The 16,195-nt window shown below is 36.0% G+C and overlaps 1 protein-coding gene across 1 annotated transcript in view; it reads right to left on the bottom strand.

The window, feature by feature from the left end:
* Positions 1–16,195, bottom strand: part of LOC140140470 (uncharacterized) — a 235,312-nt gene that overhangs the window by 109,417 nt on the left and 109,700 nt on the right. Inside the window, exons 44-46 of the mRNA XM_072162230.1 lie at positions 16,067–16,183; positions 4,665–4,820; positions 1,827–1,968 (exon numbers count right to left, since the gene is read on the bottom strand). Coding sequence (XP_072018331.1) covers positions 1,827–1,968; positions 4,665–4,820; positions 16,067–16,183 — 415 coding nt within the window. The remainder of the gene's footprint in view (positions 1–1,826; positions 1,969–4,664; positions 4,821–16,066; positions 16,184–16,195) is intronic.

Below are 16,195 nucleotides of genomic sequence, written 5' to 3'. Positions count from 1 at the left end.
CGAGGACACACACACACCCAATTGAATACCTGAGTGGAAGAAGGGCCCAACTCCATCAAAACTGTTTTTGAGATATTAAGAAAAAACTTAATTTGGAAACGTTTTATAGACAGAATGTTGTCATCGTCAGGGGACCTTTAACACATGAATACAGTATTACATACATTCGAAATTATATATGTTTCCATGGCAACGGTACAGGTCTTAATAAAAGCTGGAGTTGGGCCCTTCTTCCACTAATATACTGTAAGTGCCAGTTCTGTAAGCAGATGTGTTATAATTAGCTACAGAAATTTGATAATTATCCATTAGTTGCACAGGTGATATGTTAAAGCAAGAAAGTTTATTGTAGTGAAAAGCAGTTTTCATGGATGAACAAAATTTCACTTTAACCCATTATTTGTGGAAGAAGGTCCCAACTCCATGGAGTTGGGCCTTTCTTCCATGAGAACCATGATTAAGTCTACGTGGAAGACTATTTAGAGAGTGGATTTAGACTCATCTTTCACACAAAAGGAAGAACAGTATGCTGGCAATAAAATGCTGGGTCTAACTCATTTTGAAAAAAAAAATTGGAGTTGGGCCCTTCTTCCACTCAGGTATTCAATTTCAATCAACACACTATGGACCTACCCCACAGAACTCCCAAAATACGGACCACTTTTAAATGCATTTTTACATTATTTACATTGTCCTGGTTAGAGCCAGCAACCATGGATGTCCACGGTTGCAGGTGTGTCCACAGTATCACTGTGTGTATCCTAGTGTAGGTCCATGTTTGCAGGTGATTGCGAATGCACACACCCTCTTGTACCGTGTATCAATTGGGGACACTTGCTGAAAATCTACCATTGGGGACACACAATTCTAGCCTAAAACCCACCAATTGGTAGAGCAAGTTGGTGCAGCGGTTATTCCCTCGCATTGCACCAAATAGGTCCTGGGTTCTAGCCCTGGCCGTGCCCAAGGACTGTACGTGCACTTGGTTTATCCCAATTCCATGCTTGCTCTCGCAGGTTTTATCCGGGATCTCCGGTTTCCTCCTGCTTTCAAAAATCGTTGATTAGTTTTTGGGTTATCAAAAACTTCCTTCACCCAATGGAATTTGGGGAGCTGCACAGATAATTGGTGGGTTACAATCTAAGTGCGGATACGTTTGCACCAGGTTTGGCCGCAACCTAGTTGATGCAATCTGATTGGGATGATTCACAAAGGTAACGACATTACAGCGCTTTGAATCCTGGAAAAGGCGCTATATAAATCCGAAATTTTATTTTATTTATTATTTTCAATTGAGGACATTTGTGTGTCGATTGGGGACATTTGTGTGTCAACTGGGGACATTTGTGGGTAAAAAGACACAAAATTAGTCTAAAATCTACAATCTCGACAACCAGGGAGATCTTAATTAATGCCATTTTTGGCACTTTTTGCCATAGGGGTTGCAGGGGGGAGATGTCTCTACAAATCTCAGATGTCTCAATTTGGTGGGTTTTAGTCCAGAAAATGTCCCCATTTGTCAGTGTTTACAAGCCCATACCCTCTACATACGGTGAACATAGCCCACACGAGAACTACATGCCGATTGGCCAAAAAGAGGTTTTCATTATCAATTGGACCATCAGCAACATTGTTAGAATAATTTCACCACGCCAAAACATTAGGGTGAACTGCACAGCTCCATTCTGATTGGTGATTAAAGTAAAGATATTATGTAATTGACGAATCGGAGGCAATGTTAGATTGGTAGGTAGTGCTCAGGGGGGGTAATAGTCCCTGTTCAAACTAAAAATTGTTAGCAGTGACAAAAAAATGGGTGAACAAACCTGTCAAGTCTTTGTCGCATTTCACATCTGCTTCTGCTTTACGGTTGTGTGTTGAATGCTTTTTTGGACTGCTTTTAGTGCTTTTTGGACAGTCCAATGGTTGGCGCCAGCTATTGAAAAAATCAATAGATTCTTCAGCACTCTGTAAAAGAATCAAAATGATAGAAACACAATAAAATAATAATCATGGATAATGAAGATCTTGAGAGCAAATGGTAAAATGTAATAAGAAATTAAATATATCGATGAATTAGCAGTCCTGTAAATGAATAAATATATCAACTGTATAAAAACAGAATGACCTATGGGTGTTACCCCTGTAGGGATCCTCAACTGGCGGCATTATAAAATTTGGTTCACCAAAAGTTTAGTAGTGACATCAATGCTCTTTCGGGGTTGAGCCGCAAGGGTGCCGACAGACCGCCCCTGTACGCATGCGTGCAAACGTACGCATGCATGCGGGATTTGATACTGCGTCGAGCGAAATGGGCCATTCCATTTAAAATCCACACTACCCCTGTGGAAGATTTTGGAAACATGTTCCACAGGGAGTATGAATTTTAAATGGAATTAGCACATTAGGCAGCTCCATTTGAATTTCATACACCCTCTGAGAAGGATTCAACCTGAATCTTCCACAGAGGGAGGTTGAGTTTCAAATGGAGCTGCTAATGTGTTAATTCCTTTTAAAATTCACACTCCCCCTGTGGATGGTTTTTCCAAAATCTTCCACAGGGGTAGTGTGGATTTATGCACAAACTGCATTACTGAATTTGAGATGAACCAAATTATAATTGACCTTTTTGGTAAATCCCATAAGCCTTTGCGGGTAGACGTGAAATGTGGTCATTTGACGTTCAGGTCGATATGCACATCGTTTATTAAAACATCGTTACTGCGCATTTTAAAGCTGTGAAGTTTACATTAACAATGTGTGCATCGCGAATGACGACATCGCAGGTCTACCTGCAAAGGCTTATGGGATTTACCAAAGAAGTTAATCCCCTCCGCTTTAGAATTCTCTACATTTTTAGGTCGGTCTTAACCCTGGAATTATATATGAAAACGTTTGGGCATCGTATGACTATCTGCTAAATTGTTGATCTTATGTAGAATGGAAAATACTTGACAAATCCATATGTCATTCAATAAAATGTTTTTTAAACTAATTTTCAAAAACTAGAAAAAATATATAGGAAATGTTTTTTATTTATTTTTATTTTGACCAACTTCACCAAAAATGATTGAAATTAAGGTGAAAATCATAGTATGTCTGTGGAGTTTTTTCTCTAATTTATCTGCCTATGCATGTTACGTTTCCATTGTAATTTCATGTTTAATTATGCTAGTATGTGATGCATTAGTTTTCTTTCCCCTGTACAATGATATATTAAGAATTAACGATTAAGCATCATTAATTTGACCTTGTGCACTAGTTTGTAATGTTTGAATATTTCTTATGTTCCAGTGTATGATGCATAAGCCTCTTCCCTTGTTTGTATGATAATAATAGGCTGGCGCGTAGGCATCCTTAGTTGATCTCGTACACTGGTGTGTTGTTTGTACTGTTTACCGTGACTGATCATATCCACAAGTAAATAATGGGTGAGGCGCAGCCGAACCCATTATTTAAACGTTTTTACTGCCGAGGACACATTATTTGCGTGTAAAGGATAATGCTGCACCCTTTATTTCTATTCGATTACCACAAAATAGTGCAATTTGAAGAGAAAATATCACATTTTTTGCCCAAATATTTCAAGTTGTTTACCTCAAGGTGGAGAGCCTACGCGTAGCCAAAGCGTAAGTGATAGCGAGTATTGCAGAACGCGTAACCAAGCGTAATACTTTGCGTAGAATGCGTTACGACGCTAATATACTGCATCGCGCTTTGCTGTGCGCTGTGATGCGAGAAGAACATAAAGTTCATTGCCCTGGCCACTTTATTGCTAATTAATGGGCTTTCACGTGACGCTGTTTCAACAAATCACAGTGCGCGATTTTGAATAATGGGTTGTGGAGGTAATAGAATTATGTGTATTGGGCTCTTCCATTTAAACTCCACACTATCCCTGTGGAAGATTTTGGAAATATCTTCCACAAAGGGAGTATGAATTTCAAATGGAATGAAACATTAGGCAGCTCCATTTAAAACTCACCCTCCCTCTGTGGAAGATTCAGGTTGAATCATTTTCAGAGGGTGTATGAAATTCAAATGGAGCTGCCTAATATGTTCATTCCATTTGAAATTCATACTGGCCTGTGGAAGATATTTCCAAAATCTTGCACAGGGGTAGTGTGGATTTCCAATGTAATAGCCCAATTTGTTGTCTGCCTCACACACTGTCATATATCTATCGCTTCATGAAAGAAAATGCATGAAATACAAAATAACAATATGAAATACAACAATATGATAATAAAAACCACACAAGGTAGCCTTTTGAGATAGGACAGTATTATATTGTTAACCCCATGAGAACTACCTGCCGATTGGCCAAAATAAATATTGTGTCCAATTTTGAACCAATCAAGGAGGGTATTAAGATCATGCATTTGCAAATGCAAGTTTGAGCATAAATAGTTTTAAGCCTAGTCATAATTGGCAATTGAAATGAGCATTTCAAGTTATCAACCAATCAGAAATGCTGTTAGATGACCAGCAGTGTCCAGGGGTTAAACAACATATCTCTGAACGGGGCTATGTAACATATATAGGTAAGAAATAAAAAGATAGAAAATAAAATAAAAGAGAAATAGACATTTTCAAAAAACCGCAGCACAGTCACTGTGAGCGCAGTTTCCACCAGAGGGATGGATGTTAGACTAAATACCTACCTCCACGTCCGGGGTCATATAATCATCTCCTCGGTTTCCGTTATTGTCTCCACAAAGACCAGAGGGGTGGATGCCAGACTCCAAATAAATTCTTACTGTGACATAGCGATAATCAAACTCTACTCTTAATGGTTCTGGATTCAGGATCTTCAGGATCTATGAACGATGAATGAACAAATTAACGAATGAACAAACAGATGGATGGATGCAGGGCCGGATTTACCATAGGGCCAGATGGGCCCGGGCCCCCCAATTTTTTTTGGGGGGGGGGGCCCAAAAATTGCCCTGTGCAGTGTGCATCTTCCATTTTAGCCAAAAAACACCATGTTTTGGGCCAATATAGCCTACAAAAGTTGCACAATTTTAAGCGCTTCGCGAGCACTAGCTTATTATATAGCAAATTTCAGTTTCAATTCAGGCTAAAATAGTCTAAAATTGACATTTTTCGCGCGCTTCACGCTCAAATGTCCTAGTGAAAACGAAAAACTTGGCCACATGAGTGCACATGCCTTCCTCACGGTGCGTTTGGGGCCTCCAAATTTGGCCTGGCCCAAGGCCCCCAAAAAGGAAAATCCCGCCCTGGATGGATGGACAAATCAATGAAAAACACTCGGATTCACTAAGACTTCAAGTTGATTTGACGAAAAAAAGTGTTTTTCTTGCCACCTTGATTTTACTGGCATTCAGCACAATAGAGACTAAGACTTTCAAGTTGATTTGATAGAAAAAAGTGGGTTTATTTTGCCACCTTATTGATCTTACTGTCTTCAGCACAATAGAAGTATGTACACTATACTCTAAGATGTTGATTTGACAGAAAAAAGTGGATTTTCTTGCCACCTTATTGATCTTACTGTTATTCAGCACAATAGTAGTATGTACCAAGTAAAATTCTCTAAGATTTCAAGTTGATTTGGCATAAAAAGGGTTTTTCTTGCTACCTTATTGATCTTACTGTCATTCAACACAATAGTAGTACGTACCCTAGTAAAATTCTTTAAGATTTCAAGTTGATTTGACAGAAAAAAGTGTTGTTTTTTTGCCACCTTATTGATCTTACTGTCTTCAGCACAATAATAGTATGTACCGCAGTAAAATTCTCTAAGACTTTTAAGTTGATTTGACGAAAAAAAAAGCATTTTTCTTGCCACCTAATTGATCTTACTGTCATTTAACATAAAGCGCGCTTCAGACTCCGTATTGTACGTACAATATTGTATTTACAATACTTTTTGTGACGTCAAAAAGTATTACATGTGCAATAAATAGTATGTCCCGGGAAAATTTTTGCTACAATCATTGAATGCTTAATTGATACGGAGTTGCCAAATTTCTAAGAGTGGTAAATTTAGTGAGTGCACGGAATGATGAACATCTTTTAAGGCCAGAGTAATGGAAGACACATTCATCCACGACCGAATTTGAGATTTTTTGATATTTATCAACACTAAATGATTCTTTCACTTGAAACTGATAAAATACAACTTGCTAATATTTATTCGTATTTTTGCTTGATTTATTTCACTCTTTTCAACTCTAAAAAGTCAAGCTCAAGACAGCTTAGTAAATTGGCGGAAATAATGAGTCAGAAATGCGTGAATGCGAAATATTGTGATTACTGCACAAAATCGCGTCGTGACGCCAGCGCAACTCTGCTGGCTGTATGTCCAACGCAGTCAAGGCGCATTCGGTATGTTGTTAACGCCAGCAAATGTGGTGTAAATAAAACAAAAATTTGCAGTGAAAATGCCACTTAGATTTTTTAATTATTTTGAATTTTGGCGCACTGAAAGCAGAGATTATAGATTCATTGGTGCAAAAAGATGCACATTTAGACCATGCACCAGATACAGCTTTTACAAGTGTGAAAATCTTACCGTTTTAAAATTTAAGGACGTTTTGTGCATAATTTTGACATTTTTTTACTAAAACAAGAGGAATTAACGCAACCGCGTATCTTAAAGTTGCGCAACACAATACGCGTCTTAAGTGCGTATCCATGTCTGGGCGCGCGCGCATCCTCTTGCGCGTGCATCAAAACTCAAGACATATTCTTTGTCATTTTACACATTGCAACTGACGAGTGTGGATGGGTCAAACCATCCATACGAAACAAATTTGTATTGCGATGTGGTAATTTCACTCGTATAATAATAATATATTTCGCTCCTATATTTTATAGTTGAGCACTGTATCTAGTGACGGTTTCATTGTAATTTCTTGCTATAATTAATTAATTAATTAATTAATTAATTAATTAATTAATTGATTGATTACTGATTGATTAATTGATTTAGAGATTCATTTATACTGATATTTAGTCATATATTGATTTAGTCAGTTTAAAAGTATTATTTGTAGGCCTATGTATTTATTCTGGTTCTGATTTTATTGATACTGATATTTTTGTTATTTTTTTAAGTTTTGGCATAGCATTCGTTACATTATCCCTAGACACTGAAATAAAGAAATGCCTCACACCAATTTTTGGACACTTATCAGTCATTCAGAAAGAACGCATAATTTATTCATGCAATGCTTTGAGAAAATTCATTGAATCAGCCAACTAATATTTATTGATTTATGGTCAACTTTTTCGCTCAGAGTAATTACCCGACCGAGCCTCCCAAACAATTACTTGAAAGCCAGTTGCGATATAAACCAAAAGTTCCCCTAACAGGGAATGCACTATCTAACGATAGAGAAAATATAAAGACTCGATTTAACAATGGATAGAATATAAAGACTGCATCTAACAATGACAATATAAAAAGCAGCGGACTTACATATATCAAAAGAAATTAAATGGCTGACCCCTTTCTCATTTTCATATTATATTCATATTTAGATTACATGGTGGGCATCAGCATAAACCAACGCCAAATCTTCTAGTAGGCAAATACCCACGAAGATTGGAAAGACAAAATAGAATTTATTAATGTAATATATGTATAATTATGTACATTAAATTGATCATTTTAGAAAAGTGATCCAAAAAACTGTCCCAGGTTCCTTGACACACATCGCCATGCTTTGAAAGCTTATGATATCGTATGCACCACTAGGTTATGATGCCTACTCTAAATGCAATAGGACAGCCTACCCTAGAATTCAACGCGATAACTAGCCTGCTGCAAAAAAAAAAAAAAACTTGATCACAATATTTCCTTTTTACTTATATTTTGTTGAACAAGAAAAATCTGAGGGCATAGTACTTGGGCCCTGTCTAGCTACCCCATGCCAACCTGGTGTTGATTCCTTCCTTCCCGCTATACACAACATTCATCAACCAAAATACCGCCCAAGATTGAAATGGCATAAATTTTAACACTTTTACTTATGCTTCTGTAGAAGAAGCAACTTAACCACACTATTTTACAACGATATTTGAAAATTTATAACTGCGCCACAGCATAAAACGTGTTGCTGAATTAGACCTGAACCTGAAATGATCTACTCACGCACTCTCACCCTTAGTCATACTATTCCGCAGTATATTCTAACCCGAGGGCTCTCAACCAATTATGTTTTCCTTTCTCCTTCTGACTCAAAATGGCACAAATTAAAATCAATTTCACTAATGCTTCTGAGGCAGAAGCAAACTTCACCACACTATTTCACTGAGAATAAATATTACAGCTGCGCAACAGAATAGAACATGTTGCTGAGATAGAAACTGAAGCTGAAGTGAACTACTCACACACGTACACTCATATAGTCATACTATTATGCAACACAAAGAACCGTGACATCCAACATGTTCTGATTTCATTTCATTCTTAATTACATTTTGACTTAATAAAGATGAAACCTTCATGTGATTTGTCTCACTCTTGCGATACTCATTTTCGACGTCCTGTCCTCAATTTTGATCAATTTTAATCAGATCAACCTTGACATAAAGGGAGTGGAGGGTGGGAAAAATTTTACGTCCGATTCGAATGCTTGACTGATATAGAATGAAAACCGGTACACATGTACCTAACGGCAACCCGGCGAAGCCTTTGGTCGAAACTATCACGTGACTTCCTTACGGAAGGCTATTTCCGCCACCGGAAAATAGTGAAACGTGACTTCACTACGGAAGGCAATTTCAGTCGCGAGATAATATTATGTTTCATTAGACGAGCTAATTAAACTGCATTATCCCTAGACACTGAAATAAAGAAATGCCTCACACCAATTTTTGGACACTTATCAGTCATTCAGAAAGAACGCATAATTTATTCATGCAATGCTTTGAGAAAATTCATTGGAATCAGCCAACTAATATTTATTGATTTATGGTCAACTTTTTCGCTCAGAGTAATTACCCGACCGAGCCTCCCAAACAATTACTTCGAAAGCCAGTTAAGATATAAACCAAAAGTTCCCCTAACAGGGAATGCACTATCTAACGATAGAGAAAATATAAAGACTCGATTTAACAATGGATAGAATATAAAGACTGCATCTAACAATGACAATATAAAAAGCCGCGGACTTACATATATCAAAAGAAATTAAATGGCTGACCCTTTCTCATTTTCATATTATATTCATATTTAGATTACATGGTGGGCATCAGCATAAACCAACGCCAAATCTTCTAGTAGGCAAATACCCACTAAGATTGGAAAGACAAAATAGAATTTATTAATGTAATATATGTATAATTATGTACATTAAATTGATCATTTTAGAAAAGTGATCCAAAAACTGCCAACCAAGTTCCGTGAGACAAGTCAAGGAACTTGCCTGACTCCCCCCCCTCTGATTGCAGTTTATGTTTTACATGACATCTACCCTTCCGCTGAGCTTTGCGGTGAAGAAAATGATTGACGGTTCAATTGACCAGTGCATTAGCCATCGTTATGTTTGGAATAACAAAAAGTCTGACGGGCAATAAATACTCCTACAATGTACTACTATCTTTTGGGTAGATTTACGAACAAACCCAATGATTATTAGCCTGCTTTAATATTGGCGTTATTTGAATTTTCATCCCTCAAGGCCTACATGTGATGTTCAAATGTAGGCCCTATATGCCACTGTCGACTTCCCAAGTTTTGACAAATGCCCCTACATGTTTCATGCCCACTTAGGTGAATTTCCTTTTGTCTCTGGGTGTATCAACTAGGTGAACCTATTTAACATTGTGACATACAAACACCGTAAAAGAGAATACTGTAATTTGACTACTGGAGAACTAATAATAATAATAACAATAATAATAATAATAAAATGATAATAATTTCTTATATAGTGCAATCACATCAAAAGAACTCAAAGCGCTTTACAAAACATGGTATTATATAAAACCACATACATTGTAAAAAATGAGAACAATATTTGAGTTTACAATTTTTAGAACATACAAAGAGTTCGAGCAAATATATTAAAATATTAAAACTAGTTTTAAAAGACAAACAATATATTGCACAGTGTAAGCCTAAAAGGACACGATTGATCAAGATGCAATTAACCGTGGAATATACATTATAAACCACGCAAATTAGCAAACAATGCACACAGTACATATTACACAACGTAAATGCAACGGTAATTTTGAGATCAAAAAACAAGAACCCATGCATGGTTTCATGCCCACTTAGGTGAATTTCCTTTTGTTTCTGGGTGTATCAACTAGGCGAACCTATTTAACATTGTGACATACAAACACCGTAAAAGAGAATACTGTAATTTGACTACTGGAGAACTAATAATAATAATAAAACTGATAATAATTTCTTTTATAGTGCAATCACATCAAAAGAACTCAAAGCGCTTTACAAAACATGGTATTAAAACCACATACATTGTAAAAATTGAGAACAATATTTGAGAAAACAGTTTTAGAACATACAAAGAGTTCGAGCAAATATATTAAAACTAGTTTAAAAAGACAAACAATCTACAGTAAGCATGATAAGCACATCAAAACTATATAAAGCAGGTAATATTGAAACAAAATTATAGCAATATCGTCATAAAATCAATGTACATTATGACATAGAGTTAAAAAGAAAACCACCGCGATTTCGATAAAAGCAGAAGAAACATCCGTGGGCCCGTCACAAAGAAGCCACATTGCACGCTTATTGTTAAAAAATGACGATGCGATAAAGAAGGGGAGAGGTTGCTAGTACATCACCCTTATGGATACACAGATCCAGAAATACATCAATGACAAGGCATCAAAAGGCAAGGCATCAATATTTGCGCACACTAACGTCTGATTTGATTAGTAATATTTCAATCCCATCTGATTTCTGCTATAACGCTTGTCGCTATTTGTCCAACTAGCCAAAGTCAAGTTGTCCGATGTGGAATGACCCTTGTTTGTACAAATATATCAAAGATAATTTATGCAATAACATATTTGGTTAGCTGCTATCGAGATAAAACTCGCTAATTTCAACTACTTGCTTTCGGATCAGTTCAGCGCTTAATGTATGAACTTTTATTAATTGAATGATCCATTGATGACACCCAAGATTATTCTTTCAGTCCCTCCAACTGTATCCTTACTGTGCTTCCTGAATTGTTTAACCTGGATAGATTGCCAAAGAATTGTATAAGCTCCTTCCACTGATACCAAATATTAAAAGTGTTGACCTTTCCATCAAGCTGTGAACCGATCTTCCTCTATTCCTCACTGCCTACCCATCCATAGACATGTTAGAATTCAGTTCCATAATTGCTGATGCTATTTTTACTCGCACGGAGCGCTGTATAATATGTTAATATTCGAGATGCAACACTACTCAATTTGAGGGAAACACTGTATTTTAATGAAGATGTAGATCCTTTGTCTCTTTGTCTGCACTAAATGTAGTTAGCCGTTGTAGGCCCATAATTTTCCCCAAATAGAAGTTCTCGTTCTTTCGTCTATCGTTCTTCCTTCTATCCCCCATCTCGTAAAATCCATACGACCTGCAATTAAAAACAGAAGAAAAGGGAAGCAAATTCTGTCTGCAAAGCCTACACTAAATACTGTATGTCATATACATGTCTGTATATTATTAGCCTCGTATATATTCTACACTCCAACTCCTTCATTAATTTATTCTAGTTGATGCCAAAACGGAAACACGATGGCTTCCACAATAAAAAAAATAAAAATGATTGCGATAAAATGTTTGAAATTGACATTAAAATTCACTCAAATTGCCATTATATCCTCAGAGAGATTTTCCAATTCGAACAGAAATTTTGAGTATGATTTTTTTTTTTCTTTTTTTTTTCCAAATGTAAAATATCCCTGCTTGAGTTGAAATTTCATTTATGAAAACCTATATATACCAATGGCATAATCGCGTCAAATGCACAATTAAAATGGCCTTTTTCTTTGACGACAATATTCAAGTTATCATTATTACTGTTATTATTTTTATTTTGTTTGTTTGTTACGATTCGTTTCAGTCAAAATGGAACACGGAACACTATCCAATTCGACCATTACGTGTCCAGTGCACATATCTCATGCGTTAAAAATTGACAATAACTTTCCCTCATAGGCCTATGGCCATTTTATACCAAGAGATTTTTCCAATTCAGAACCAACAACAACAACAACAACAACAACAACAACAACAAAAATTGAACCGAATTTTACTAATAAATGTAACTTTTAATTTATTTAACCAGAACAGAAACAAGTTTCCTTCTTCCCGGTTTATGATGTGTTATAGAAATGGCCACCTGCATGATTCATCGATCTTTAGCATTCATGAGTACCAATAATTGTATTACTTTCTGATGGGACATACACGCATCTATTCAATTCTCTTGTCACTTCAATGAACATGGTGAATAGAACTGATGACCATTATGGTCATCTATGATAGAGGTCAGGCGTCCCTGAAGTCATGAATAGATTACGCAGAGTTGCCAAACCCAGCGATTTGGGCGCCTAATTGGGCGATTTTCAACTTCAGTCCCGCGACAAAGAAAGTGCTCCCGCAATCTGATTACGTAGGCCTATTTGGATTGTTCTAAGAACATTAACCCAGATTTTCTACCCATGGCCCCTAGCTGAAATACAGCAAGATAACGTTAGATTGACATGTAAACCTGTATTTTAGAAGTAGGTATCCGTATCTGGAGCTATTCTCCATGGCTAATTTCTAAAGATGGGCTAGAACCCAGTTATTCACTGCTAATAAAACTGATTAACGGCAAGGTTTGACAAATTGTTGAAAACAAATATCTCACCGATTTATCCCCTGTTCTGCCCGTTGAAGCCGAATACAGAAATTGTGTTAGCCATCGGTCGTTGCCATTACACGATGTTCAAGCATTAGAAACCCCGGAATATCAACACACACTCTTGATTATCGTCATACAGCGAATTGCACTCGTAACGCCTGACTACCTCAGTATACTTGTATTATCGAGTAATTTACACAAAACTATGCAGACAACATCTTGATTTAATATCTGTTGCCATCACAGTTTATTCCATGTGAAGAAAGCTGTATTGTATAAGCTTGCTGATTTAATTCGGCCTTTTCGTTGTACAATAGACATGATACATAGAGAGAAAAATTTTACGTCCGATTCGAATGCTTGACTGATATAGAATGAAAACCGGTACACATGTACCTAACGGCAACCCGGCGAAGCCTTGGCCGCGAAACTATCACGTGACTTCCTTACGGAAGGCTATTTCCGCCACCGGAAAATAGTGAAACGTGACTTCACTACGGAAGGCAATTTCAGTCGCGAGATAATATTATGTTTCATTAGACGAGCTAATTAAACTGCATTATAACACGCTGTGTTATGAATTTGCAACACCTTTTTACATATTGATATCGTTGAGGCATGTTATGATGGTGTATGTTATAGGCCTACTTATGATCATCACAAATACATCCATAAACGTGTTAATGCAGTAACCGTAGCGTTACAGGGGACGGAAGCCCCCCCATTGATCTGAAATTTTAGAAAATCCCATAGGAAAACTGCGAAAACGGCTTGTGCCCCTCCCCTCATCAGAACCGGATGCAACGCCTTCTATACTTTTTCATTAATTATAGGCGTATTAATAGTAATGCGTTGAGTTTTTAAAAAGTAATATCCGCCTTTTTTTCTTTCTTTTTGAAATGACATACGGTACTTGTAACAAAAACAAATCAGCATGGAAAACATTTTTTTTTGTCAGAGGCAGATATTTGGTCTATTCAGTGTCATAAAGCTACAAAATAGACGATCTTTCAAAATCATTTTTAAATGGCTATTTTTTTTCAATCTTATTGTTTGTATTTGTAATGTTCACACAATCTGACAATGTTCCAACTTATACCTAATATGAATCGAGCCATTTAACATGTGCTTGTAGGACAACGATTTTGAATTAAACATGTTAATTGTGATATTTTAATTCCCCTATAGAACAACACAGTTAAGCGTCCAAAATTGTAAGTGGGTTTTCTTTTATTTTACCTCATTATTTCGCTAAAATTACTCGAAAACCCTCCTAAGAGTTGTTGTTACTAATAAACATTTCATAATTTTGGGCAAAGGATAGCCAAATAGTTGACCGAAATCGTATATTTGCACCAATATTTGACTGAAATCGATATTAGCATTACCGCCCCTTCGTGGCTTTATTAGTGAGCCAAAGTGCTGCTAAATGTGAACGAGATTACTTGAAATATATATTTCAGAGTTGAAAGAGTTTCAACTCTACGAATATATTTCTGAAATATGTCTCTCTGATTGGTTGATTGTCAAGAGGATTACGGCATCCTCAAAGCCTCTTGCTGTAATTCTCTAATCGATATCTATTATAGGACCAATCTTTTGAAATCCATACAACCGTGCCAAATGAAATAGTCTCAAATCATAATTTGTGCACGATACAACGTTGATACGTCAGATTTCGGAATTTTATTAAAAATAGGCATAAATCACATTGAACAGGTTGAATGCTGGCAAAAGTAGATAAAATAACAATGGGTCGAATTTACATTAATCAGTGTCCTGGGCCAGGATAACATTTAGGACTCCTTCGAATTCTAAAACAATACTTCACCAAATGTCCTTGCTTTCATTTTCTCATTTAATTTGTTTTAATTTTAATTAATTTCTTTATCCACTATCTCTGTGGTAAATCCGGTATTGCCAAATATTTCTTGTCCATTACCCGTGTTAGTCTATTTATTTATTAAAATGCACCATCTATTAAATTCCTGTAATACAATGTATAGGTCTAGTGTATTTGATAACAAATTTGTTATTTTTGATTGGAATTTGGGTTCCATTACACGATTTCATATATATAAAATATGTTTGGGCATGGCGGAATTAGTATATGATTAAAAATAGACATACTCTTAGGCCCCTTTTTTTGATGTTTGTACATTATTAATATTAATATTTATGTACAAAATGCAAATGAATGTATATATATTTGATTGTTTTGTAAACATTAAATTTGATGTTTACTCATAATTATGTCTGGAAAGTCAGGGAAAAACTATGGAGTATCGGTATTTAGTTTCCTGGGAAAGTGGATCAGATGAGCAGTGAGTAGAAACATTCGCCCTAAATCTTTATTTGATTTTTATTTTTTTATGAATTTATTAGGCCTACTGGTAAAGTGCAGAAAAAACCTCCAAACGCACTCTAGGATTTTTCATCAGCAGCAGTAGAAATTTCTCTTGCATAGATTTTCTGGTGTCCTCGCTTGGATTTAGCAAACAATGAACCGTCAGGGTTATAGCGCGTTATTTAATCTGATTCAACTCGTCGTGGCACGTATATTTATTGCAAGTGTAATACTTTTGACGTCACGAAAAGTATTGTACATACAATATTGTACGTATAACACGGAGTCTGAAGCGCTTAATAGTAGTATGTACCCAAGTAAAATTGATTTGATGGAAACAAAGTTGTTTTTTTGAACACCTTATTGATTTTACTGTCATTCAGCAAAATAGTAGTATGTACCGCAGTAAAAATTTTTAAGACTTTTAAGTTGATTTGACGAAAAAAAAGCATTTTTCTTGCCACTTTATTGATCTTACTGTCATTTAACACAATAGTAGTATATACCCAAGTAAAATTGATTTGATGGAAACAAAGTTGTTTTTTTGAACACTTATTGATTTTACTGTCATTCAGCACAATAGTAGTATGTACCGCAGTAAAATTCTCTAAGACTTTTAAGTTGATTTGACAAAAAAAAAGCATTTTTCTTGCCACCTAATTGATCTTACTGTCATAATAGTAGTATATACCCAAGTAAAATTGATTTGATGGAAACAAAGTTGTTTTTTTGAACACCTTATTGATTTTACTGTCATTCAGCACAATAGTAGTATGTACCGCAGTAAAATTCTCTAAGACTTTTAAGTTGATTTGATGAAAAAAAGCATTTTTCTTGCCACTTTATTTGTCATAGAGATACTTACCAGTCGAGTTTCTGCTATTTGCATCACCACTACATTTGCATTTTTGATTTCGAATGGAAACCAAGTTACAGCTGTGTTCCCAACCATGACTTTCCCATCTTTTTTTAGTTCAATATTCTACAATAATGG

This window comes from Amphiura filiformis, chromosome 19 (genome assembly GCF_039555335.1).
Source record: "Amphiura filiformis chromosome 19, Afil_fr2py, whole genome shotgun sequence".
Taxonomy (NCBI): Eukaryota; Metazoa; Echinodermata; class Ophiuroidea; order Amphilepidida; family Amphiuridae; genus Amphiura; species Amphiura filiformis.
The sequence above is the reverse complement of the archived record's forward strand: the minus strand, read 5'-3'. Positions and strand labels throughout refer to the sequence as shown.